The following is a 27240-nucleotide window of genomic DNA, read 5'->3' on the forward strand; positions in this document are numbered from 1 at the left end:
TAATATATAAAAACAATTAATAAACAAATTGTGTTAAATTATTACTTTATGAAGTTGTTGTAGTTGGATATATATTATGGGCTTGAAAGAATTATTAAGGAGTTAGCTTAGCTGTTTAACATAAATATGATATTTAAAAACTATTATAAAATTAGATGCATAAAATTTATGAAATTAATAGGTGAATTGTTGATTGATTGACAGCTAATAATATTAATGAGTGCCAATTTAATTTTTAATTTATGGAATTGATGAGATTAATGAAAATAATGATATTTAAATAATTAAACGCATAATCAATAATGTAATGGGAATAATGGTATTTAAATATTTAAATAATATTGTACATGTTTTGAGCTTTTTTCCTACTACAATAAAATTGAATTTCAATGTTTTATTTGATTAGTAAAAGTGAACTAAACGTTGGTTGACTTGCAACTTTAGTGGCACAATATTTTACACTGTTCTATCATTACTGGGACGGAGAGAGAATTTTATTGATATTTGGATTCATTTGTTGGTCATGATGAGTATATTTTAAAGTTAAGGGTTTAGGATTTAGGTTTCAAGGTTTAGGTTTTTAGTGTATAGGGTCACTATATTGCAATGAAATGAAGCTCGACTAGGAAGTGTCTCACCAGTGCAATATTAAATTATAGGTTTTGATTAACAATATCTTAAATCTCATTAGGAGAAGTGGTAATATACATTCTTTAGTTTTTTTTGTTTTGTGTGATGTAAATTTACTTTATGTTTTAATCTCGCGATCAGAGTCATTTTTCCATTTTACAAAAATAATGTACAATATTATTATTTTCCACATATCTATATTTTAGCTTAATCTCAACATGATCACATTAAAATGTCGACACATATTTGTGTTGACATTTTAATAAACTGTGTTGCCATTTAAATGTCAATGTCAACATAATGTATTAAATTATCAACTTAAGGTTATGGTGACATTTCAGTATCATCGTATTGACATTTTTAATACATTGCATTGATGTAACGCAAGTTAGCAAACTTAACAAAAGTTAGCAACGAATCACACCCCTATGGTCATATTTATTTAAAATATGGAAATGTACATTATTTTTTTTTCAAACTTGCTATATCCATATATATGTTTTTCTATATTTACGTACAGTTTTCAACATTATCATTATATAATAAAATTTTATCATCTCAAATTTGTGACACAAATTATTATAAACTCATCATTTGTGTATCACAACTTTATTTTAATAGAATTCACTACTTTAATCAAATGTATTATTTATATTTATTATTAAATACATTATAATTGTAGACTTCATATAATTTTATTATTTAAAAAAAATATTTCATATTTGAGGAGAACAAAGTGGACCGTGCATAGCACGGGTGTGATACTAGTTTTTATAATAATTGACCCTGAACTCTACTAATTCATTTCACTCACATTTTATTGTAAAATTAATATTCTCTATTTTTCATTAAAAATAAAACATTTTTCTTCTTGTGTTATCTCCAATTAAAAATGAAACATTTCCTCAAATGGAAACAATATTATCTCTACTTTTTCCTCTCTGTAACTTACTCTCTCTTCAATAACCCACAAAGCAACACTACATAATTCTCGTACCGAAACCAAATGTTTCGTATAATGGAACGGAGTGAGTATATAAAAGTAGAGCTCACATTCTACTAACTTGTTCAATCCACTTTCTATTACATTTCTTCAAATCTTTGTCGGATCAAAGTGTGACAGTTAATAGCAGACGGAAGGAGTATAATTATTCCACATCGGTCTAAATAGAGAATTAAAACCACTATACAAGTCTTATCGATCTTTCCTCCTACCATAAATTGGTTTTAGGATAGAACTCTATTGATTTCTATCATAGTATCAGAACAGATTGCTAATTGTGGGTCAAAATTAACTGATCAAACAATATATTTGAACAAAAATGAAACTATAAATCAAATACAATTATCCCATTTCGATCTAACGAGAGAACTTAAATCACTATAACTTTATTGGATCCTTCCTCCTATCACTAATTAATTTTAAATTGGAAATTACTGAGTATTATACGAGGGCACTCATTTTTTAATTTTTTAAAATGGAAATTACTGAGTATTACTGATGTTTATTGGAGTAAACCATTTGCTTCATATTAAGTCATTATGGAATGTTTTCTGTTGTCAAATTTATGTCTAACTTTTTCTTAATATTTTCATTTCCTAATAGGAGTAATAAAAATGCAAGTCCTAAAAATAATTTATACTATATGTTAATGGGCCTAAACCATACGGGCTTACTCTTTGGCCCATATTCAAGAATTAAGAAAGTAAGCTCTTTATTTGCTCGGTTTTTTTTTTTTTTTCATTTTTAATTTAAAAAGGCATTCTGAATCTCCGATCTTTCAACACAACACATACCACACCTGGAGAAAAAAATCATCATTCTGAATCTCTCTCTTCAATCTCTCTGCATTTTAGGTATTTACACACGAAATCACATGCATTTATCCTTATCTATGCGTTATCCAGATTCACTCCAGCTGCGAAGCTCTTTTCTGTTTTAATCGCTACATTTTTTGTGTGTGTAATTTTCGAATTCTAGGCGGTGCTTGTGTTATGTTTACCGACGCCGATTTGTATGACACTCATCTTCTCTTGATCGTCATTTACATTTTCTGCATTGTAGTTTCCTTAATTTTGAAATAATTTGGTTATTTGGCTCTGAGTTTGAGGTGTCGTGGTATAAGATGTAATTTGTATTTCGTTTCAAAGTAACATGCACACTGTTTCCATTTCATTTGCAGTATTTTTGTTACTTGATGTTATTGTGTTATACTCAGATTACAAGGCGGCATCTGATGCCTACCTATACATATTTTGTGTGCATCAATATTATGTTGGAATTTACTTTTTGTGAAATTCAGAGGATTCTCTCGGCAGTTTTTTTCTTATGTATTGGTGATTTTCTTTTCAATTTGATGGAGTTTTCAAGTGTCATAATGAATCATGAGTGGTGGTTGATCTATCTTTCCTGTTAAGTTAACTTTGATCATGTGATGTGATGGAGTTGCTTTTGAAGAGCATAATGTTTTAATGGTTTGTTGATGCATTTTGTATTTGGTTTGTTCTAAATGAGCTAGAAAGGTTGAATTTATCTCCATTTCATTGCTGTTGAATGCTTCTGACTATTGTGAGTTGAATCTTTTGATCCTATTGATGGGTTCATTGGAAATTAGGATATGGTCTTTCTGTGGTCTGGACACAACTACACATGTACCGTTGACTATCCCACTACATACTAGTAGTACTAGTTTTTCCTCTTTTTCTTTGACACATGTTTTGCTGGTTTATAAGCTTTTCCTGAAAACTTTTCACCAACAGCTATCTATCTTGTGAATGGAGAAATTTCTGAAAAGGGACAAACAGCTGTGTCTGCCTTGTTTTTTTAATTACTCAGTTCTGAACTTAAGAGTACTATATCGCCTAATTTTTCTGTGACTGTTGTCTTAACTGAATGGTGTGTAAAGACGAGGCTTTCAAATGCCAATACTATGCAATAGTATGTGAGCTGCAGCAGTTTGGGCTAATTGTGCATAGTGCTAAAAATTGACAAAAAATTATGTCAATGCTATAATTCTTTAGTTAAAATGCATTTACAACACTGGATTATTTAGTTAGGACAGTTTGAACCTCCTTTTGCTGACACAGGCCATGTATTTGACAGAAGAAAACAGGTTGAACTGAAACCTTTCTGTGTATTCTGTTGAGCATGCAATTTTGGTCTGGTTTTGTAGTTCAGAAATATATGCACCTTACTGACTGAAAAGATCTAAGATACTATATTGTTAATAAACAGATCTGTCACATTGTGGGTTTGACCAAAATTTTTATGTTGACAGGAAAAAATTGTGTCTCCATGGCGACTAGAATGGCTGCTAGATACATCTCGCGCAGGCTATCAAGCAGTGGCAAAGTCCTCAGTGAGGAGGAGAAGGCTGCTGAAAATATCTACATTAAGGTGAACTTTTTTTTGGGTATCACATATTTAGATGTAGGCTTGGCCAGCATATTCTCTAGTGGCTGTTTTTCATGGCAAGTTGCGTTTAGCTCATCTTTCTCAGCTCTCTTGTCAAGAAACTAAACAACTTGTTAGAAGCTTTAGATTCCAAATGTACACTTTCACCATAGAGTAAGGTTAACCACAGAGCTGAAATTACATTAGGTATTGAATATGACTATATGAGAGCATAGTTCACATTGTTCCCAAGCAGTGGGCTAGTTGATGATGGAGTGGGTTAAATTGTGACTAAAAGTCATGTAATTTGAATCCTACTGCCTTATAGCTTAAACCTAGAACATATGGTTTGCTTCTTATGAATCTGATTTCCTACTGCCGTGGTTACTTGTGGTCTTTTTTTTTGAGTGGATGCTTGCTTATACACGGTATGACTGTGATTCAATAAGTTTTTTTAACGATCTTGCTTACTACGAAACTTTTCAATTTTTTGCAGAAAATGGAACAAGAGAAGCTGGAGAAGCTTGCTCAGAAGGTAGACATATCTACATTGCACAAAGTTAACTAAGTTTGTTCTTAATTTTTTTAATACTATTAGACGTTCCCTCGCCATGATTAAGATAGTTCGATAGTTTCTTTTGATCCTGTGAAACACCACACACACTCACATCTTTGTTTCTTGTGAGTTGTGAATAACAATATCCAACTCATCATGCGTTGTGATTTCTCTTAGGGCCCAGCATCAGGGTCCGTAGCTGATGCTAAACCAAGCGGCGGCAGCAGCAGCAGCGGCACCTCTGAAACTCCTAATGTTTCAACTGACAAGCACAGAAACTACGGTGTTGTTGTTGGCATCGGTACCGCTTTGGCTGCTGTTGGATGGTACCTGGGTTCAAGGAAGAAAGCTGTTGAAGTGCAGGACTGAGAAGATATGAGGAGAGTGAAAGCAGTATGTTGGCGAAATAATAGGAAACTAACTCCATTGCATTTTGTTTTATAAATCATAAGTAACTCCGAAATATGATAATTCGGCTCTTCTGCTGCCTGCTTGCAACACTTTGGTTTTAGCTAAAAATGAGATTGCTTTAATCTTTATTGTGCTCATTCCAAGCTAAAATTTGTATGCAACATATTGTTTTCGAATTTAGCAAAATGCCCACGGCCACTCATTTTAGGCGATTGCATAAGTGATGTGGCAGAGCTTGATTGGTTTGCTCTGGATTGCGCATACTATCTGGTCTCACCATATAGACCAAAAGATCTTTAAGCTTGAGTTTTCGTCGGACAGTCATAAAAAGACCGGGACTATTTCCACCGGCAAAACAAATGATTATTTCGATACTGATTTGTAGATAGCTCGAGAGGAGGAATAATTGAAGCCTTTGACCATTTTGTTAGAAGCCTTCCATTTTAATTGCATATATTCAGTCTAAAGTTATATGATTGCTGTTACAAATATTTAATAATTTCAAAATAAAATGTTCAACTTACCCTAAATTGTACTAGTAATTAACGTATACTGTATATAATTATTTAAATCTACCAGTAAATGCAGCACCTATTAAGTGATTGAGAGAGAGAGAGATTAGTGACTAGGGAGAGAGTGACGATTGAAACGCCAACACAGCCACATACTTGAATGCAAAATCTAACTCAGTGCCATCCACCAAGTCTTCAAGATCCCTTTTGTGATTCCCACGTCTCCCGCTATACCATTCCTTTAATCCCACTCCTTCAATTCAATTCAATTTCACCCCTCCCCAAAATCCTTCTTTCCAATCCAATTCACCCCCATTTTCTTGCATGGCTGCATCTTTCTTCCAACCTAATTTCACACATTCACTTTCCCCTGCTCAACACAAACAACCCACTTCGTTTCTTGATCGAAAAACCGAATCTTGAGGGATAGAGCTATTCAACTTTTCTCCTTCTTTTTTCTGTTTACTATGACAGAAGTGCTGCAGTCGCCCTCTTCTTCATCCTCCCCTTCGATTTCCACGCCCACGCACAATCACAATCACGCTCTGTTTCAGCCGTATGGGGGCGATGAGGTGGGTGCTAGGATGAGAGAGGAGGAGGAAGTGAGGGAAAAGAGGGATAATGAGAGGAGGGATCAGCTTTCCGTTTTGGCATTGTTGGTTGCTCTGTTTAGGAAGAGCTTTTGGGTGACTTGCAAGACCGGAACCGATGGCTTCTCAACCGCCGGCGGTATGGAGATCGGCTGGCCAACCGATGTACAGCATGTTAATCATGTCACTTTTGATAGGTTTGATGGTTTCTTGGGCTTGCCTGTTGAGTTCGAACCTGAGGTTCCCAGGAGGGCTCCAAGTGCTAGGTATATACTACTACTAATCATGCTTTGCTTATTCAATTGCTACACTGCTTGTTGGCTATTACTGTACTACATTATACAGTGGAAATGGTTTGAAAAACTGTCATTATGGTGAATTTAGGGTAAATTGCTACAATGCTTGTTGGACTGTTTCTTGTGTGTCTGATTTTGCTCTATTTGAATGATTTTATTTAACTAGCCATTTGGTGTAATTTATTTTTGGCCGTTATGATCTTTTTAGTTATCGTTTAACTAATCTGATTAGGTTGAGTATTGACACTTATTGCTTATGTTACTAATCCAATAACTAAGATGGAAATGGTTCCTATTTAGAATGATTTAGGCAACCTATTTGTGTTATTGTAGATGTCTTAGTAAATAACTCTAGTTGCTGAGAAAGCAGTTTATAAATAGGAATTGTTTGATGATGGTCATTCATTCCTCCCCATGTCAATTAATGAAACTTCACTCTCAGTTAGGTATGTAATTAAGCGCTCAAGTTTTATCTGATGGGGTGTTTCTTATGTGGAACACAAATTGATCTCTTGCTGTTGTTGACATTTTCGGTTCTAATTTTGTGTTACACGGAGCATTAAAATGGATAGATTTAGCGATGAATATGTGTGGTGTTTAGTTACATTTCATAATTTGTTATGGTTGTCTATTATCTGCATTCTTTTGGTTGGAATTCTAGATCCCGGATATTACTTGACATACTTTCTATAAAATGCTTGTGTCGACTTATCTTTTATTTTGTTGCTATCCTTCTCCTTCTTCACTGGACTTCTGATATGGGTATCTGTGGACTGGACAGTGCAACTGTGTTTGGAGTTTCTACAGAGTCAATGCAGCTATCTTATGATCATCGAGGCAATAGTATTCCTACTATCCTCTTGCTTATGCAAAGGCATATGTATTCTCGACATGGCCTTCAGGTGCATTATCATTTACTTTCTTATGCCCAAAAGCTGCAGGCTTCAGGCTGCCATATCCAGTGATTATTTGTTTGTATTGATCTACCAGACTCTCACAGTCTTCACAATTTTGTTTGCAGGCCGAAGGTATTTTCAGAATAACTGCCGGAAACAGCCAGGAGGAGTTTGTCAGGGACCAACTAAACAGGGGTGTAGTTCCCGAAGGGACTGATGTACACTGCTTGGCAGGCCTAATCAAGGTAACTTACAGGCTGTAGACAGGGAATTGGAGGTAGCATTCTACCGATGTCAAGTCATGGACTGGTTTCTTCAGCCCTTTTTCTATGTGTTGGTGTTCTATATGACCGACATAAGACTCGACTTGTTAGATATTACGGAGGTTCAGTGAGCACCATGCCGAATCTCCCTACCATTTTCTTCTTTTCCACTTTGGCCAATATGAGTTCAAGCAGGTGATGCAATGCCAGTCGGAAGACGACTGTGATGCGCTTATAAGGCTTCTACCACCAACAGAAGCTGCTCTTTTGGATTGGGCAATCAACCTAATGGCAGATGTAGTCCAGCAGGAACTTTTTAATAAAATGAATTCTCACAACATCGCTATGGTATTCGCTCCTAACATGACACAGGTAACTCAGCATTCAGTTTCCAACAACTTTGATGCCTCATACCAGAAATTTTTGAGTTTAGTCAGTATGTTGACCCAATAAACCATAATCGAGGTGTATGCATGGTACATCCGTATGCACACAAGTTTTTGCCTTTCTATAAACCCATTAAGTGTAGCATTCAGGTTAATCTTGATAAATGACTCCCTTGCAAGAGATTGGTGATCAGTGCTATTTGAAGTTTGGAAAAAGAAACGAAAAAGGGTTATATATGGCCTGCTTATTATCACCTCTCTACAAAAATTTTCTGTTTTGCTTTCTAATACAGTTGGGGTTGGTTACAGATGGCTGACCCGTTGACAGCTTTGATGTATGCTGTGCAAGTTATCAAATTCTTAAAGACTCTCATAGAGAAGACCCTACGAGAAAGGGAAGAGTCGGTTATAGAGCCAACTTCTATTCCCCACATGGAGTCTCCTGGCAACAACGGGAACCAGAGCTCTTCAACGATGTATCATGACAGTTGGGCTGAATCAACTGAAGAGACAGTACACGATTTCGTGGCAGAGGATCCTGGTTCAGACACTGACTGGGAGACGAGCCAAGTGGAGAATGTCAGTGATGAGGATTATCACAGCTATTCATCTTGCAGCGAAGAGTCTGAAGAAAGCGTCACTTGTGGAACTCCTCGAGGCCATGGAGTAGTTGTTCAGAATCGGGCTGGAGAGAGCACGAGGAAGTCTGAGCCGACAAGTGAAGCTGCGGCAGGTTCGGGTATGAAGAAGATGATGGAGATGAAGGGTAAAGAAAGCAGCAACTTGAGCCGTATTAACTCAATGACTGAATGGTTTGAAGGTTGGCGTTAGAGTCAAAAGACCAACACTCTTCACTCATCTATCTCTAAATTGTGTTTGCTTTAAAAATAGTACTAACTATTTAGTTCTTGTTAATTATTCTGTGCTCCTCTTGGGGGATATAATATACCTTAATATTCGAATTATTTACCTTCTACTAAAAGAAATTATCTGATTACTCAAAAACCATTCACGCTATTACAATAAAGGGAGGATAGCTGTAAAAATTATGAACTTTGAACATTTTTTAGTTTTTCTGTAAATTTCAAAAATATAGTTAATTATATCACAAACTTACTTCATGATATAATCGTGCAATTTTATGATATAATCGATTAATCGTGTAATTTGAGATTTTATACAATAATCTTCATTGCTCTCAATTAGGAGTAATCTTCATTTTTATAATTTCAAGTATGTATGATTCGAATTTTTTTAGAGATGAATAATTAGAGATGATTTTTTTTTTTCAAATGTGGATTTGAAGATTACATATGGTTTGACTTTTGAGAGTGTATGATTGGATGATTTGCGTCATATAAGTCCAAAATCAATGGGTTTCGACTACTATTTGGATGGACCAAATTTAGGGTGAATATTAGATTTTAGTTCAAATTATACCTGCTTTTCTCTAATGTCTCGTATTTTATAATGATGATTTAGTATTCAGTAAATTAAGTTTAGCTTTGAAATTTAGGGCGATGCCATTTTGTGAGACAGAAAAGTAATGTTTGATGCTATGATATTGAATTCATCTAATGACTTGCAGTTCGATGAAATGAAATTCGTGAAGCCAATTGCAATTTTGAGAAGTTGGCATGTTTGATTGCTTTGTACCATCGACTAATGCATCGTGCAACTTAGTTTGAGAAATTCTCAATCTTTTTAGAATACATGTACAACGTTTGTATCTACTGTATATTTTTGGATAAATAGTCGATTTTATTCCATCATTTAGGATGCTTACCCAAAAATATTCTACCGTTACTTTATATTTTTACCAATTACTATCCATCTTTCCATTTTTTTGAATAAAATATCCTGCAAAACGTTTCTAGTAGTTATAATATCAACCTAAGAGCCGAAATTACATGTCAATTAGCTTAATCATATGTTGATTACCTAAAATTACACATCGATTAAGTCTACCCAAAATTACACATCGATAACTTAATCGACGTGTGATTTCGATTATTATGTCAATATTCTGGCACTAGGAAACTTTTGCATGGCATTTTACGTCAATATTCTGGCACTAGGAAACTTTTGCATGGCATTGTAATGAAGGCGTTTCTTTTTAGCACGGAGATTAAGAAAAATTGTGTTAGGTGAGTTAAGTAAAGGGAGAATAAAGTGGAAAATGAAAAAGGTAGAGAGATGAAAAGAGAAAAAAGTAAGAGAGAATAAAGTAGGTGTGGAAAAATGTGTTGACTTTTACTAAAAAGGAAAATGACACTATTACTGTGGAACGTATGCAAAATGACTCTTGTAGCAAAAAAGGTGATGCGGTCACCCTGGCCGCCCCCACACCCCGGCCCGACAGTTTGTGAAGGGGTTCAATCAGGGTACACAGCGGCCCGTTAGAGAGGAGGCCTTCAACCCACTGTTCTAACAGGAGCCCATCTCTCAAGGCCTCTCTCAATGACAAAATGACTCTATTACTATGGAACGGGGGGAGTAGGATATTTTCAGATATACAATCCAAATGATTGGACAAAATCAACCATTTACCCCTCATTTAAACGACCCAAATAATTAGACAAAATCAATCATTTACCCTTTATTTAAATAATCCAAACAATGAGAAAAAATCGACCATTTACTCCTTATTTTTACAAGGGTTGGGATATTAACAGGAATTACGGTGGCGTGATATGGTATTTAGTTGGATAAAAATGAGTCAAAAGTGAAGTGGGTTAGGTTAATCCATGATCTGATAAAACATAGGTTTTTGTGGAGAAAATGAGAGGCAGGCCGCATTTGAAGTGCCAATATTTGAATTCATCAACACATCCATCTCCGATCTCTCCTTCATTGCCCATACCCCACATAATGCTCACCAGAATTTAGTATTCTCTTTCATATTTCACCCCTTCTCCCATTTCTCATTATTCTTTAATGGGGTCGGGAAAAGCTTCACACCAACACCAAACCACCATCACCATCACCAATCTCTAGATTATAGCCAAGAAAAAGCAAATGAAATGGCAACATGCGGCGGCCTACAGCAGTTGTTTGAGATGCCATTGCCTGAAAATCCATCATTCCTCGATTCATGGAAACACATCCAATCCATGAAGGCTGCTGCAGGAGACAACAATCACCATCACCATTCCTTTACAGAGATATTTGGTCAGCCATACCTCAAGGATCCAGATCCTACAACCCCGCGTTCCCCTCTCTTCACGCTCTCTCCCGCGTCCTCCCTGTCGTCGGATGAGGACGAGATGAGGAATCCGGCAAGGAGGTCGAAGAGGAACTACGGGGGGTTTCCGCCACCCATATCTTGCATGGGGAAGAGGTGCTTGCAGCCCGTAAGGCAAAATGGGAGGTTTATTCTGACGGAGATCAGAATCTCGACACAGGAGTTCCTGCACGCCTGCCGCGAGAACGGGCGGCTCAAGGTGCACGTCGTTCACTCCGACGAGGAGGACGCCGACGTCGAGACCATCCATGGAGGAGAAGAGCAACAGCAGTACCTGCAAATAACAGCAACACCATAGGTAGGCACCAGCTAATTAAGTCTTGTTTGCATCAATGTCAATGCCACATTGCCACCTCTTTATTTTTGAATCATGCAAATAAGACAGCTCTAGTATTCATAAAATGTTACTACTTCATAGCAGAGAGAACACAACACACACCTGCTTTTTTGCTGCTTCTTTTTATATTTTTTCCATTTTCTGTACAGTTCAACTCTTCTTCTTCTTCTTCTTCTTCTTCTCATCCTTCACCATTTTCTGTTTCGGGACTTTCACCTCAGACCTCAATTCATACACTCTTTAAGCCTCCTCCATGTACTTGTCAAAGTTCGACCACCAAAATTCTAGTTTGCAGCTGCATGCCATTTCGACCCGTATATATTTTATTTACTCGAAAAATTGAGATATCCAGATCATCAAAATCATAAACATTGTCATTTACATATGGTAACAGAGGATATCTCAATTTTCTAAGTCACCAAATCAATACGGGTAGAAATACCACACATAATCCGCTAGCAGACTAAAATTTGTTTTTAATCAATTTACGAGACATGAATAACATATTAATTTAGTAGAACTGTCACTCGATCGATTTGTAAAGCTAAACTATTGTATTTCTGTTAACAAACTCCAAAACATGCACTAATCCACTGATCACACAATTCAGAACTAAAAGAGCATATTTTCATCGAACTAAGTCTGCAAATTGGATAACTGAAAAGGGTCACATTATTGAAACGGCGATGTTTCTCAATTGGCCGGATATCGTCCCAAGAAAGTAAAGGGGCTCAAACAAAGATATCATAAATCTCTGTATTAAGCAAGGCCAAAGTTTCTATGGAATCAGAGGGAAATGTTACTGCCATCCAAGGTCAGAAGAACCTTATATAGATCCGGGCGTCGATCGCGAAATATCCCCCAACTATGTCTCTTGGATTTGATCTTGTCCAGATCAAATTCTGCAACAAGAATTGCTTCATCTTTATCATCAGCATTAGCAATCAATTCTCCAGTGGGGCCTATTCAACAGAACACATGTTCAAGGTCCTCTTAGTATGGAGTAAGGGTGTTGAACTGAAAATTTTGATCAATTTGGCGAAAGACTAACCTGCTATAAACGAATTCCCGTAGAATGTGATCTCACTCTTTCCGTGTTCAGTATCTATGATTTCCTTGCCGATGCGGTTTGATGCAACTAAAGGTACCTGTATGTATAAAAGGTATATGAGGTTAAATGTGAAAGTAAAAGCTACCACTATGACATCACGATTGGATAAATACATATTCAAAGGACATGATTTGAAATTAAATAAGGGCCAGGCTGCTGAAAGAGTCTAGATTCCTCCTTCCTCCATCAAGACTTACACACTAGCTTTGCAGAGGAACGAAGGCAGTGTTGATTTCCAAAGATAAGAACTGAATTTTAAGGTATAAACACATGGCTACTAGCATACTGGAAATGAGAGTGCATTGGCAATTTTAAAATAAAAAATATGCCACAAATTGCAACCAATCAAAGGAACTAAAATGAGCGTTAAACAAGAAAAGAACCTCCTTATGAACAAGTTCCAGCCAAAGGAGACAAACCTATATCCAAAGCCTAAGGAAAACAGAGAACATCATGTGTCCTGCATACCCACCGTTAAAAGAAAGGAGAATAAAGCATGGAGGTCATGGGATCAAAGTAATTATGATCTGATGCACGGTTAATAAATTGCTTGCAATACGGTATTTTTCACACAACATATCTTATGCCTGAACAGAACAATAACTGATAAGATGCTCAAAATCATTTCATGTAAAGATGGTGCTGCTCTGAAACTCACCAAATTAGCTCCAGCATGGCCCTGCATCACCCGTTTCCAGTGATCTCGAGAATCTAGGCCATCATCTTGAGGCTCAGAACCAATGGCAGTAGGATAGAACAATATTTCTGCCCCTTGAAGAACCATGGCTCGAGCTGCCTCTGGAAACCACTGATCCCAGCAAATACCTTACAAGTAACAAGAAGTAATCATCATCTCTTGCTAAAGGGTTGCAAGCTGCTTCGCACTCAATCCCTAGTATTTACCAGTCCGCATAAACTAGACTTCAGAAAATTAGAGGTTCTGGAGCGGAGGAGACTCTATGTTATTCTTGCTCTTGTGGTTATTTCAAATATTAAATGAACTTTGGTATTGAAATAAATTAAACATGAAGGATGGTGAGCTAGATGTAAAGACATCTTACCAACTCCAATCTTGGCGAATTTAGTTTGGAAGGCCTGTTGACATTTGCATCACCAAGGTTTGAAGCAATCAGCAACAGTACCACAAGTATAGGTTCGATAAAGATAAGAATCAGACTGATCATTCAACTCAATGGTCCTAACCTTAAAACCAGTGTCGCCTGGGTTGAAATAAAACTTCTCCTGGTACCCTGGAAAAAGCATAATCACCCATAATTAAACCCTTCTGCTGGAAATATGATCTGGGATGCGTTAATCAATCTCAACAAACCTGGCCCATCTGGAATGTGGGATTTCCTGTATAGTCCAAGATCTGTCCCATCAGCATCAATCACAACTACTGAATTATAATGTGCGTTGTTTGCCTCCTCAAAAAAGCTAACTGGAATTACTACTCCCAATTCTTTTGCTAGTTTCTGCATCCTGAATTCCACGAGCCTTAGAGATGCATTCTGCTTTGGTTTTAGTGAAATATATTTCTAGATTCTAGAGTAGAAAATTTGTACCTCAATATAGTTGGGTGCTCCTTACGAGGTTTAGCTCGATGAAAGAAGTCTTCCTTTTGTGCTTGACAAAAGTAATAACCTTCAAATAACTCCTGAAGGTGCAATGTCATAAGCACAACTGAAAAAATAATAGGAGTAGATAGGCACAGAAAGAGACATAAGGTCGTTGATGTAGATGAGTGGTTCTTTATCCTATCTTGAATCTTTTTTGTAAAAATAGATTGGGATGGAAAGAATTGCATTAAATCTACTTCAACCGAGTATCCACCAAACTCATATATTTCCCTCCTTTGATAATATTACAGCAAAGTTAATTCCCGGATCTGCATTGAGGTAAAGTTTAAATGATGTCCTAAAATTGCATGCTGTGTTCTTTGTCATGATAGTAGCATCATATTAAAATTCAGTTCTAAGATTAATAAGAATTTCAAATACAAAGGGTTATTTATTAATAGAAACCTAAGAGAAAGCTACAAATTGTTAACTAAGTATGAGTTTGTATGACTTAATAATGACTGGGTCATTTAAATTGTGTTTGAATAAGTAAAACACCCTGGGAAGATCTGAGCAAAATACAAATTAAGGGTAATGTTTCTCCTAAAAAAAGAGAAAGATTGAAGACAAGGGACTAGGTTAGGAAAAAGTTTATAACAAAAAAAATCCCTAGCCACCAAAGCAACTAATAATCCTGAGTAGTTTTCAAGCTGTCTTCTATCGCTAAATTGTGCAGAGTCTGCAGAAACTAGAAAACTAACAAGAAAGAAGTCATCTGCATGTGGGATGAAAAAATCAAGAAAGTTAGAATCGTTGATTACATAAGACTCTTCCAAATATTACATTCCCATAAAATAGCCTAAATTCTAGAGTAAAAGTATGAAAATAATTTTGGAAGCCAATAAATCCAAGAAAACACGAAACAAACTATAGTAAGAGCAACCAGAAGTCATATGGAGATTATAATGGTTTCAAGGAAATAAATCTCTTCTTCAAAGATTACAAACCTGTATCAGAATAATATTAGCCCCCTTCTTATGAGCTGCTCTAACCAACCTGCATCCAAAAGTTTTCTGGTTAATTCTGTATTCAAATGCCACAATTTTCTGAAGAATTAGATATAGAAACAGCCCGTGGGAAAATTATAAGGTTCAAACTCCATTGATGCTATGATGCAGGCATATCACAACGTAATACTAATAGCATGATCGAGTAATCGACTATAAACACCAAAAGACAAGCACTGGAAACACAATGGTATGATGTAATCAGGACTCAGGAAAGAGTTTAGGTTCAAAATAAGAAAGCTTTGAAGAAGTGAGTCGAACAAAAAGGCAAAAAATAGATGAATGATGGCTCCCAGCAATTCTTTTTCAAAACATTTACAGATATCAAGTCGAGTGAATATCAATTGTTCCAGATTAATCATCAATTCATTATTAGAAAAACTACAAACCAATCAACACTCAACCACTAACTGCTCGCTCGAACTCAGGAAATCACAAATTTTATTGTTTCTAATTAGCTTGTCGACTGAAGTGCAATTATAACACAACGATCAAAATAAATCACTGATTCATGTTACACAGACTAAAAAATTCCTCCAAAATCTCAACTGACTAATGCTCCGCAGAGCACGGAATACAGAGGTGCAAAAACAATTACAAAATGCAGAAAAGAAGAGGATTCACCTTTCTGCAGTTTCGACGTTTGTGAGAACATCATCGGTGCAAGTGAATTGCAGCGCGGAGACGGTAACTATCCTGCTTTTTGCCATGTTTGTTTCTCGCTCAGCTTTCAACACTCACCCAATAAATCTAGACATCTAGTTGAAGCAAAAGGGTTAATTGAGATTTATATTCGAATTCTTTATACTAAGTGCTAATTTTTTTTAAAAAGGGTTCGTTGCCATTTTTACTATTTTCATGAATATTCATTTACGGTATTTTTAAAGTTTTGGTCACATGGATTTGTTGATTTTTAAAATCTAAACTTAATATACCATTTTTTGTTAAATTCATGTAATCTTTTGTAAATAGTTTTTTCATGTAAAAAATTAAAATTAACTCAAAAAAAAAATTACAATTAACTCAATTAGCAATTCGCACAAAGATGGGCAAAAGATAGGCACAGAATCATTTCTCGATATAACCCATTCTTGTCTTTTGTAGACAATTTAACATCAATTAAAATGCAAATTACTAGTATATCATTTACGCAAATTCTAAAAACAGACAAATTGGACAAAAGATTGTTTTGTAAAACTCTTGCCAAAAAAAATGTTGTGGAATCTAATAAGATCCTTGTTTAGTAGATGTACATATACTACTATTAATTTTATGAGTCAATTATTGGATGTCAAATTAATTATTTTGTCAATAATATTCAAAGTCCTCTATCATGAAGTAGTGTGTTAGTACATTAAAGCTATTGTATCCTTTTAGATCTAAAATTGTTGGAAATACCATCATATATCTCCGTCCGCGAATAAGAGTCCCGTTTTGCCATTTTAGTCCGTCCACAAATAAGAATCCCGGTTCACTTTTACCATAAACGATAATAGGGTCTCATCTTCCACTAACTCATATTTCATTTAAAACTAATACTCCATATACAAATGAGACCTCTATTCCATTAACTTTTTTCCACCCACTTTTTTTAACATTTCTTAAAATTCGTGACACCAAGAAATTAGACTCCTAATGGCGGACGGAAGGAGTAATTCTTTAAACTTAGAGTGAACTTCAAAAATGGTCCCTGGACTATGGGTTTATCTCGAAAATAGTCCCTGGACTTTAAAAATATCACCAGTAGTCCCTGGACTAAGGATTAATATAAAAAACGATATTTTGAGACGAAAATGCCCTTTTAAGGGGTTTTGGGGGTTTGGGCAATTTGGTCTTTTTACACTTTTAACATTTTAAATTTGATATTATTTTAGTTATGTACTAAATCTGATATTATTTCAAAATTATCATTCTTCTTCCCTTTTGTCATCCTTCACTTAGTTTCTTTATTTCAATATTAGATTTAATTTTACAAAATTAAATTTTAAATTTCAGTTTTTAAATATCAATAAATTTTTTTAATTATAAAAATTATTAAATAACAAAAATTATTAATCATAATCAATATTTGATAGTGTCTAATATTTAATCAATAAGATATAACAACGTCTTAGTTTTAATCAATATTTAATAGCTTTAATCATAAATAGACAATATAACACGATTTATTCTGAAATAAATATGCGTCTAATGTAAGACTAATATAATTTTCGTTTATTAATTTGAAAACAATCAATCAAAATGACTAGAAAATTTCAACAAAAATATTCAATCACAAGCAATTATAACAACCGAACGAAGGCTAAATAGAATAGCTCTTATTTTTCCATCACGATTAATATTATTTTTCTGTACTTCTTCAATTCAGCTTAATATTATATTAAATAACAAAAATTAATAGTTTTAATCAATATTTATAGTTTCCATGAATTAATAGTTTTAATTAAAAAAATTTATTGATATTTAAAAATTGAAATTTAAAATTTAATTTTGTAAAATTAAATCTAATATTGAAATAAAGAAACAAAGTGAAGGATGACAAAAGGGAAGAAGAATGATAATTTTGAAATAATATCAGATTTAGTACATAACTAAAATAATATCAGATTTAAAATGTTAAAAGTGTAAAAAGACCAAATTGCCCAAACTCTTCAAAACCCCTCAAAAGGGCATTTTCGTCTCAAAATACCGTTTTTGATATTAACCCTTAGTACAGGGACTACTGGTGATATTTTCAAAGTCCAGGGACTATTTTCGAGATAAATCCATAGTACATGGACCATTTTTGAAGTTCACTCTTAGATTTAATGCTTAATTTTAAAAGAAGTGAAAAAGCTTCGCGCAAATATCAAAATTGAAAGTCATGTTACAACCAAATAATAAAACACTAGTAGATTTGTCCTCCAGCATAAACAATTTAATCAATGAAATATTATTAATTTTGTGTTTATGTTTACCATCTATCTCTTCACTAAATTAATCACATAGTATGTAGAAAGGTGCCTGTAAAGTTTTAATGAACAAATTGCAAATTTGACGAAGCTTATCCAAATAATAAACCAAACGACAATGAAAACTCGAATAAGCAAACTACTTAGATCTTGACTTTAAGAAATTGAAACGTGGGGAGATTCAAAATATAATAGCATCAAATATCGTTTATAAGTAAAAACATCTGTTAAAGATGAATTTTAAAATTCCAATACCAAAATTCATGAATTGACAAACAATTCCAGCTTGGATTTGTTTTCCTGACCAATTACATCGAGGTAAACCGGATCGACGATGACGTGGCTGTCGACGTGGACCTTGAAGCCGTGGTTCCACCACAGCACCTTGGCGGTGCCGGCGATGTCGACGGTGGAGTCCAGCAGCATCTCCCGGCGGCCCACGTCGGCCGCGAAGCTCTTGGCGCGTTGGGCGAGCTGGAGGCCGCTGAGGCGCGCGGGGAGGCGCAGCAGCTGGCAGGAGCGCGGCGGCTGCGAGCCGGCCTCGACGGGAGCCGAGCCGAGGAGCGCGCCGGCGTAGCGGATGGACATGACGGTGTCGGAGTAGCGGATGGGGGCCACGTTGGGGTTGGTGACGTGGACGGTCAGGATGGCCTCGGCGTCGAAGTTGAGCTTGAAGGAGGTGACGTCGATGGAGATGAGGTGGAACGTCGGGTCCCGCGGCTTCGAGGACATCACCAGGGCCGCGGCGGAGGCGGCCGCGGCGCCGACCAGGGCCGAGCCCCAGCTGAACTTCTTGTCTTTCGCCATAGAGTTGTTGAATTGAGTTTTGATGGTTGGTGCTCATTTAATATTTATTATGCGTGCGTTTTTAATATGGTACTCTACTGCTACAAGATTGTTAGTGGAATTTCATTTCGCGTGAAAATGGTCGGAATATTGAATGTGCATCAATACCAACGTGGGTAAAACTACCACTTTCTCAATTCACACAATTGACCATACCATATGATTTGACCACATTTTTATTAATCAAGTTGCATTTATTCCAAATTATTTCTTATAAGACTATGTAAATATTACTAGTATAATATACTCTTTTCTTCGTCTCACTCAAAATGTCTACCTTTTTTTTAGTTTATCTCACTCAACATATCCATTTTTCATATTTAAAAACAAATTTCTCTCTCCTCTCTGTTCATTAAAATATTCAATCACAGTTTTATTCTATTTTATCATATTCAATTACTCCACCTAAAATCTTGTGTTATTTGAGATTGTGGACATCTTGAATGAAACGTAGAGAGTATAATTTGATATTTTATAGTATCAGTTTAACCTATACTCCCTCCATTTTTTAAAAATAGCAACTCTTTCTATTTTAGTCTGTTCTTTAAAAATAACAACTTTCAAACTTTCTATTTTTGGAAATCTTTACGCCCTTATACATCAATTTATTTGTCACTTATACCACTACAATTAACAATTTAAAGTGGACCCCATGATCCACTAACATTAATCCCATTACTTTTTTCTCTAAATTGTGCATTAAAACCCGTGCTATATTCAAACCTTTTTATTTTCAAAAAACAGAGGGAGTATGAATTACTTGAAGAATTAAATTTAAATTTAAATATTGTTTCTCTCAAGTTATCAGTTTCCAATTTGGGTTATTTCAGTTTAAGTGATTAATTCCCTTTTTAAGTGAAAAATTAACATTTATTCCTTACTGCATTCTTCGTTGAAATAGAAACTATTTCTATTTTGAGTTGTTTTTTGAAGTGAATCAAATTGTATATTTTTATTCTCATAACTTTACATGATTTATATAGTTTGATGCTTGCAAAAGTATATTTTATGATGTAGGAAGATGAATGAATGGTGAAATGAAACATGAAATGAAGCTTAGATACATTGAAAAAGTCGCGCAAAATGCCCAATTTGACAGACTGTCCAGTTTGCGTTGGGAGTCCAGAAAGCTCTCAAAATGAGGCACCCGGCGGGGTGAATTTTATGCTTAACAATTCCACCCGGCCGGGTATGATGTTCCGAACGCGAAAATTCCAGCAAGTCCTCAAAATTGGCCACCCGGCCGGGTACGAAGACGCAGTAACCTCCAAATTCAGTTTTCAAATAGTTTTGAGGCAGTTTTGGGGAGAGATTTCAAACATATTTGGACGGAAAAAGAGAGAGGAAAAGAGAGAAAGAGAGGAGGAAGAAGAGAAAGGAAGAAATTTCGGCCAACATTCCGACGATCTGTCTCCACATCCCAATTCCACTCAACGAGAGTATGATTCTTATGGTTTTTATTGCAAATTCCACCATGTGTTTAGGCTAAACTCTCTATGTCGCTCCAAGTTTTAATCTGGGCTTTGTATAGATGTTTCTACATCATTGAATTCATGTAACATCCCATACCCGACCGTCAGCCAGCCGAATTAGTGATGTCATAAAAGAGGCCATCAAGTATGACAATTTAAAATATCATTTTTCTGAACCATTCCAAAACCAAATATTTAAAATTATTGCAGAAGTTATTTAATACAATAAAATTTAGTGTTAGCATGCCACAACTAACAACTGAAAAAGATCTGTACTACTGACATAGCTCATTGACCTAAGGATGCAGTGCTGCCACAGACATGAAGGAACATCGACCGTACTCTCCAATGCCGACTAACAAGTAGCACATTGAACAATTCAGCCAAATTCTCTACAAGCAAAAAGTATATAAATTATAAACCCTTATGTTCTTATTTTATTCTACATCTTTTATCCTCAATCATCCTAAATCACATCACAATTCGTAAACTAATAGGATAGAATGCTGAGTCAAATATATATCATCATTTATCGAGTTAACCTCAAAGAATATTTCCACTACAAAAAAATCGCTAATTAGTGGCGGAAATCAGTGGCGGAATATTTCCGCCAGTGGTACTGGCGGAACAGTGGCGGATTCTTCGCCACTACGAACAGTGGCGGAATTCTCACGGATTAGTGACGGATTTTAATTTGCCCACCCTCGTGGCGGATTAATTCCGCCACTACAAATTTTTTTAAATAAAATATACAGAATATTATAAAAAAATTAAATATAGTGGCGGATTTTCCGCCACTGCTACAGTGGCGGATTATATTCCGCCAGAGTACGAATTTTAATTAAATTAATTAGGGCTTTACGTATTTCATTCTCCCCCTTCTTCGCGAATTCTCCCTCCCGCGAATTCCCCCTCGAATTCACGAATCCTCCCTCCTGTAGCCACCGTTCGCCGCTCCAGCCACCGCAATTCACCGCTCCAGCCGCCGCCGTTCGCCGCTACAGCTCCGTCGCCGTCGTCCGCTTGCATTCAACAACCACCGTTGTCGCCACCAGGTACTCAATTTACCATACCCCCGCCTCCTATCTCCTTGCTTGATTTTGTGCAACGACAGTAGAGAGTAGAGACTAGAGTGGGTGTGGGGAGGAGAGAGTGAGTTTGTGTGCATATATATGCACGGCAGCAGGGAGATTTGGTCAGATTAGAATATTGTATGGCTTTTTAATTGTTGATCCTGAATCTGAGAAATTAAAGGAGCTGTGCCAAAATCTGTTAGCTGTTCTGTTGAAAGTATCGATGGTGCAACTGCCTGAATATTTGGCCTCTGTTTCTTGGCATTAAATATCATCATACATGGCAATGGCAGCCTCTTATTCGCACTTACTGTTTTGACAACTTCTCATTTGTACACTCTGTTTTGATACCAAGAGATCCCTAAACTATTGCTCTTATTTGGTGGTTAAGTCCTTTGCAGCCTTTCGGAAGCTTAATTAAGAAATGGAGGTTCAAAACTTGCTCAACAGCCTTAAAAAATTAGGTTCCTTTGTATGTTTTCAAATCTAAACTCCTTGCTGCTGAAAATTTTATAGCTTCAACTCCATTACTAAAAAGATTTCTACCCTTTCTTAATTCATGAATATATACTCAATCAGTCCGCGATTAGGAGTAATAATAGCTTCAGTAGTTACAAGCTTTCGATGCAGATTAGTACAAAGACACCTAATGGAAAATATTTCACCAGAAACAAACTTATTGTTGGAGATGCAGTTTGAATATTAGTGTATATTGCTGCTATGTGAACTCGACTTCCAAATCATAGAATCGCCTTTTAATCATTGTGATCAAAACTAGAATATCACTCTTTTAATCATAGAATCGCCTTTTAATCAGGCCATAAGACTGATTCTGTAGACAAGATTACTGATTGCTTGTTCACTTGTATTAAACCTTAAGTACATCTTAATATTTGCCTTTTTCAGGTCAACTACTAGTCAAATACTACTTGATATTTGTCTTTTTTTTGTTGATGATCTGATCAAACGAATCCTCTGAAATCTTTCAATTTATGTGTGGAAATTGAGTTGGATAGTCATGCAATCCGTGCCATTTGATTGTTGAAGCAATTAATGTGATGCCTTCTACTTCTTTGCTACCTCTCCTTAATGTAGCATTACTTCTGTAAAACATCAAAGTCCGCAATGTTTCTCACTGTTCGACTTTCTAGTCCTTGTTACTGAAAAATTAAATCTGTTCAAAAATGACATTTGTCTGAATTTTCATGATCATGCTACATGTGAATAGGTGGCGGATAATTTGCTTCATGATACTTCCAGCAACATAGATACTTAAGTATTCTGTTCTCAAACTCTTAAAAGCAAGGTAAATAGTTCATTATTTTTCATGTTACAATCAAGATACTATTTAGTATTTACTCATTATTAATTAGTTTTTCATAAACCCACTGATGGTATGCCATGAGAATTATTAGTGTTCTCTTGTGGAAGCAGGTGCAACGTAAAATTTTCTCCTTTTCCCTAAACTTGTGTGGTTTTAGCTAAGAGTTTTAGGGGTATCATTCATTTTTTATGCAGTTTGTTATATAAATCTTATGTTTGAGATGCTACATCTTTTATTGGAACAATCTTTATCAAAGCCATAATATTTTCGAGTGTTTTAATTTTGCATCTACTTTATGTAGACACTACTGAAATAATTTCACAAGGGACCTCCTAAAGTTAGGACTTTTTAAAGATTATGTAATGTGTTTGAGTATTAAATACTTGGTTTACTATGCTAATTCTATGATATTCTAGTCTGGCCTATTCTAATTTTGGTGCAATAAACAAATAGATTTAACTGGAAGTCGACACCCAAAGACGTTAAGGATCGCTACTTTGAAGAACTTAGAGTAAGTATTGTATATACATAGAAGGTTTGTTTGATAAAGATAATATTATAACGTTTTATTTTCCTATAGGAATTTTTTTTCTGGCCGGATTCATGGGAACACGATGTGCGTACACTTTGGACGTCGAGGGCAAGAGAGAGATACTCCAGTTTCATCTCCACCCTTAAGAAATTGAAAGAGAGGCCAGCATTTGTGTCAGAAGAATTGTGGAATGGGCTAGTAAGGATGTTAAATACAAGTCAGAAATCGCACGGAAGGCGAGATATTCAGAGAAAGGTGGACCCGGCACGGGCTATAGTAAACATTATGGGGGCACATCGTGTGCTGTAGTTAAAGCTCAGAAAATAGTAAGTGACATGTAATAAATCAAGTTCATTATTTATATTAATATTTGTTTTATTATCTTTGACAAACAGGCAAATGAAAAGGGGGTCTCTATTGGAGATTGTATGTATGATGCCTACTTGGCACTACACTTTAAGAATGGAAAATATACAACTAAGGAGGCCGAAGAGATAGATGTAAGTTTATTTAAAAGTTGATACACATTTAAATTATTAATCATACAATAATTATTGAATTTTCATTTAATAGGCCAAGGTAAAAGAGATTGCGGCTGCACAAGGTGAGGGAGCAAATCTAAATGATATATATGTCAATCAAGTCATGGGAGGCTGCCTTGACAAGAAGAAGCGGATGCTTGGAACGGGAGTCCTTGGACCAATGCTCTTAGGGAGTAAGTCTGTGGCTGCTTCAACTAGCAATCAACAGGATGCCAAGTGGAAAAGTGAGATGCAACAAAATCTCAATGAAGAGTGTGAGCGTAGAATGAAGTTGGAAGAGGACGTGAGCAGGATGCAGAAGGTGGTGGATCTGTTGGTGAGCCAACAGTCCCACCAGTCCCACCAGTCAAGTTACTCTGCTGCCCGACCTGATGAAGAATATTCTACCTGATGCTAGAAGCGGAGGTTAGTTGTGATTTTGCTACTTGAATCATTTTTATTTCTGCAAATCTATGGCCATTTTGTTGTTCATTCTTTATATGACTACTCTAAAATGTAGTGCATTTTGGCTTGCGTTTGTTGAAATTTGACTGAGGTTGTGGTCTTCCTCGAATAAAATTATTTAATTTTCTGTGCTGTATGAAATCGAAGAGAAAAATTGAATAATTTGTTTCCGTTTAGGATTTAGTTGTTGGATTTGTCTGATAAAAATTATTGTGTTAGCTTTCTATTTTTTTGTGAATTTGTGTTTCTTCTCAGTAAAGGCCTTGATTTTTTACTGAGAGCTGTATATTTGCTGCTTGAACAAGCATATCTCACCCGTTTCTTATCTTCTGGATTGGATTTCTTATGGAGCAATCTGATGCTGCTAGTTCCTCAAACTTCGTCCAAATAACTTAATGAGAGGCTGTAGTGTTCCAGTGTATATTTGGGGATATAAGCTAGTGGAGGGACTTGGTTTCCATTTGAGAATCTGACAGCCAATAATGGTGTTACATATAGATGTTATCCTTCTAATTCCATGTTTTATTTTATAGTGGAAGTCAATAACTGTTAAATAGCCTTTTGTTTTTAACTAAATCACTTCTACTTACAATCAGCTTCAGGAGGTGGCTCAAAGATTTGGAGAGAGACGAAGTTTATTACACTTGGAAGGAACAAGATTGTAAACGGTCCCACAACTATTTTGCAGACTTGAGAAGCTACATGCTCGGCTATTTTGTTATTAACTAAGTTTTAGAATTGCACTAATGATCAATATAATTAATCGCTGATGTTATGAGTAATATGAGTATTGGTGTATCTATTGTTATTTTTACTATGAATGTGTTGATTTGTTGAAAAATTATCTTAGTAGGGTGGATAAATAATAAAATAAATATTACAAAAATCTATACAAAAATTTAGTGGCGGATGCATTCTGTCACTGAAAAAGCATTATATGTAGTGACGGAATAGTGGCGGAATTTCAGTGGCGGAACAAAATTCCGCCACTAGTTATGGCACCCCAAATCCGCCACTATTTTAAATTTTTAGTGGCGGAATGTCAGTGGCGAACTATTTTCCGTGGGTAATCCGCCACTGCGACTCAGTGGCGGAAAATATTCCGCCACTTATATTTTAGCGGCGATTATATAGCCGCGGTTATGTTCCGCCGCTAAATCCGCCACTAATTGGTTTACTGGCGGAAAAATGAGATTTAGTGGCGGAAATTTCCGCCGCTAATTAGCGATTTTTTTGTAGTGTTCACGATATTATTCATACACCAATGCATATACTGATCACCAACATTTCCACATATCCAATCACATATATATCCAAATATTTAGAACTACTTTTACCACATTAGCAGTTTACTTATTCAGTAACTAGTCATATCAAAATACTCGTAACAACAATCAAATCAGCATCCACAACGTTAAATTTCCAAACTATGTCAACAGAAGCTTATCGCGATACGAACCCGCACATACGTTGTAAACAATGTTAGTTTCCAATATTTATATCATAACTCAACGTAACCGTATGATATAATCCATTTTTATCTATAAGAGATTATCCCATCAAATTATAGCGGATAATTCTCATAAAATCATATATTATCAAACATGTATCGTCACATATATTCTGACCGACACCATTACATAATTTCACACATAGCCCCTTATGTGCTTAGTGATAGACTAGAGTACGCGGACCAGGTCAGAAACAAAATCAGATGCGGATTTTGTCCTCGAGAGGACTCCGCACAGACCACGCATTTAGGGTGCAGACAGATAATCAGGTCACCCATTGTCACACTCCAACCCCTCTGACATATATTCTTAAAATAAATAAATTTCAGAAATTTTAAAACTATTAATCCACATGTCAAATAAAACACTCATATCATATACATTTAAAAACTAACATCTATTAAAATCAATAATATCTATGAGCCACAATCCAATGTATATAAATTTCACCCTTACTTTCATATTACAATTATCAAACATATTCTCCAACCAATACATATAATCATAAGCATTAATAATCATAAATAATTTCACATCCATATGCATATGCCCCTCTGTCCAGTTTATTATTCTGTGACAAATCAAGCCTGGTATCTGTCCGGGATTTCCAATATGCCAATATGATTTGACCCGAAGGTCCCAATATGATTTGACCCGAAGGTCCCAATATGATTCGACCCGAAGGTCCCACTGTGATTTGACCCGAAGGTCCCAATATGATTTGACCCGTAGGTCCCACTGTGATTTGACCCGAAGGTCCCAATATGATTGACCCGAAGGTCCCAATATGATTGACCCGAAGGTCCCAATATGATTTGGCCCGTAGATCCCACTGTGATTTGACCCTAAGGTCCCATTGTGATTTTAGATCTAGGGCAAGATCGTCACAGATCCCCTTTAATCATATGATTCATACACTTTCAGTACCATATGTAAAACATATCCATTTTCTATCAACTACATATCCATATTATATTCCATCAAATAATTCCAATATTATAAATAAACATATCCCTTGCACAAATCAAAAATCACATATCCAAATCATATTACACCATCAATATCTAATAACACCTAACCCTTTCCAACTCACATCATATAATTCATATATTCACTCCAATTTAACACATAACAATCAATCACATAAAATGTGTAAAATTAAACCTGTGATTTATACATATCTAATTATAAGAAGTAGTTTAACTGAACCCCTGGTTCCACTAGCTACGTCCTTAATCCTTTTATTTTCTCCGATAAAAATCTTTTTGCTATAATATCTCCTTGTATTTCTTC

At 35.7% G+C, this 27240-nt stretch overlaps 5 protein-coding genes and 1 pseudogene across 6 annotated transcripts; 3 read left to right on the forward strand and 3 right to left on the reverse strand.

Moving 5' to 3' along the window:
- Positions 1-2365: 2365 nt before the first annotated feature.
- Positions 2366-5128, forward strand: LOC125213214 (uncharacterized protein At2g27730, mitochondrial-like). Its single transcript, XM_048113628.1, has 4 exons — positions 2366-2487; positions 3909-4027; positions 4521-4559; positions 4758-5128. The coding sequence occupies exons 2-4, from the start codon at positions 3926-3928 to the stop codon at positions 4947-4949; spliced, it is 333 nt and encodes a 110-aa protein (XP_047969585.1). The 5' UTR covers positions 2366-2487; positions 3909-3925; the 3' UTR covers positions 4950-5128.
- Positions 5129-5616: 488 nt separating this feature from the next.
- Positions 5617-8899, forward strand: LOC125213215 (annotated as a pseudogene).
- A 1822-nt stretch (positions 8900-10721) lies between these two features.
- LOC125214311 lies at positions 10722-11917 on the reverse strand. Of its 2 annotated transcripts, XM_048115268.1 has the most exons (3): positions 11618-11917; positions 11117-11452; positions 10722-11057 (listed from the first exon to the last, which is right to left on the reverse strand). In XM_048115268.1, exons 2-3 carry the CDS (start codon positions 11426-11428, stop codon positions 10890-10892), a joined length of 480 nt encoding a protein of 159 aa, XP_047971225.1. In that variant the 5' UTR covers positions 11429-11452; positions 11618-11917; the 3' UTR covers positions 10722-10889. The 2 variants fall into 2 exon arrangements, with proteins under 2 accessions (XP_047971225.1, XP_047971226.1); XM_048115269.1 differs by having other exon boundaries at positions 10722-11054; positions 11117-11917.
- A 203-nt stretch (positions 11918-12120) lies between these two features.
- Positions 12121-16031, reverse strand: LOC125214309 (N-carbamoylputrescine amidase). The gene is made up of 9 exons (XM_048115265.1): positions 15877-16031; positions 15193-15241; positions 14192-14283; positions 13957-14108; positions 13830-13876; positions 13688-13721; positions 13285-13451; positions 12567-12663; positions 12121-12477 (listed from the first exon to the last, which is right to left on the reverse strand). Exons 1-9 carry the CDS (start codon positions 15960-15962, stop codon positions 12302-12304), a joined length of 900 nt encoding a protein of 299 aa, XP_047971222.1. The 5' UTR covers positions 15963-16031; the 3' UTR covers positions 12121-12301.
- A 2350-nt stretch (positions 16032-18381) lies between these two features.
- On the reverse strand, positions 18382-19057 carry LOC125214310. Its single transcript, XM_048115267.1, has one exon. The coding sequence runs from the start codon at positions 19008-19010 to the stop codon at positions 18465-18467; it is 546 nt and encodes a 181-aa protein (XP_047971224.1). The 5' UTR covers positions 19011-19057; the 3' UTR covers positions 18382-18464.
- Positions 19058-23700: 4643 nt separating this feature from the next.
- On the forward strand, positions 23701-25224 carry LOC125210857. The gene is made up of 4 exons (XM_048110463.1): positions 23701-23776; positions 23846-23950; positions 24024-24397; positions 25033-25224. The coding sequence occupies exons 2-3, from the start codon at positions 23879-23881 to the stop codon at positions 24381-24383; spliced, it is 432 nt and encodes a 143-aa protein (XP_047966420.1). The 5' UTR covers positions 23701-23776; positions 23846-23878; the 3' UTR covers positions 24384-24397; positions 25033-25224.
- Positions 25225-27240: the final 2016 nt, after the last annotated feature.

This window comes from Salvia hispanica, chromosome 3 (assembly GCF_023119035.1).
Source record: "Salvia hispanica cultivar TCC Black 2014 chromosome 3, UniMelb_Shisp_WGS_1.0, whole genome shotgun sequence".
NCBI classification, from domain to species: Eukaryota; Viridiplantae; Streptophyta; class Magnoliopsida; order Lamiales; family Lamiaceae; genus Salvia; species Salvia hispanica.

Bases quoted from the DNA above. Each gene is read 5' to 3' on its own strand.
- LOC125214310 (XM_048115267.1), bottom strand. From the start codon at position 19,010: ATGGCGAAAGACAAGAAGTTCAGCTGGGGCTCGGCCCTGGTCGGCGCC.
- LOC125213214 (XM_048113628.1), top strand. From the start codon at position 3,926: ATGGCGACTAGAATGGCTGCTAGATACATCTCGCGCAGGCTATCAAGC. The intron at 4,028-4,520 runs GTGAACTTTTTT...AATTTTTTGCAG, and splicing joins CTGAAAATATCTACATTAAG to AAAATGGAACAAGAGAAGCT. The intron at 4,560-4,757 runs GTAGACATATCT...GATTTCTCTTAG, and splicing joins TGGAGAAGCTTGCTCAGAAG to GGCCCAGCATCAGGGTCCGT.
- LOC125210857 (XM_048110463.1), top strand. From the start codon at position 23,879: ATGTATGATGCCTACTTGGCACTACACTTTAAGAATGGAAAATATACA. The intron at 23,951-24,023 runs GTAAGTTTATTT...TTCATTTAATAG, and splicing joins AGGAGGCCGAAGAGATAGAT to GCCAAGGTAAAAGAGATTGC.
- LOC125214309 (XM_048115265.1), bottom strand. From the start codon at position 15,962: ATGGCAAAAAGCAGGATAGTTACCGTCTCCGCGCTGCAATTCACTTGC. The intron at 15,242-15,876 runs GTGAATCCTCTT...TTTTGGATGCAG, and splicing joins AACGTCGAAACTGCAGAAAG to GTTGGTTAGAGCAGCTCATA. The intron at 13,877-13,956 runs GTTTGTTGAGAT...TGCTTTTTCCAG, and splicing joins CCACATTCCAGATGGGCCAG to GGTACCAGGAGAAGTTTTAT.
- LOC125214311 (XM_048115268.1), bottom strand. From the start codon at position 11,428: ATGGATGGTCTCGACGTCGGCGTCCTCCTCGTCGGAGTGAACGACGTG. The intron at 11,058-11,116 runs GTATGGCTGACC...TGTCTCCTGCAG, and splicing joins GTAGGATCTGGATCCTTGAG to CAGCCTTCATGGATTGGATG.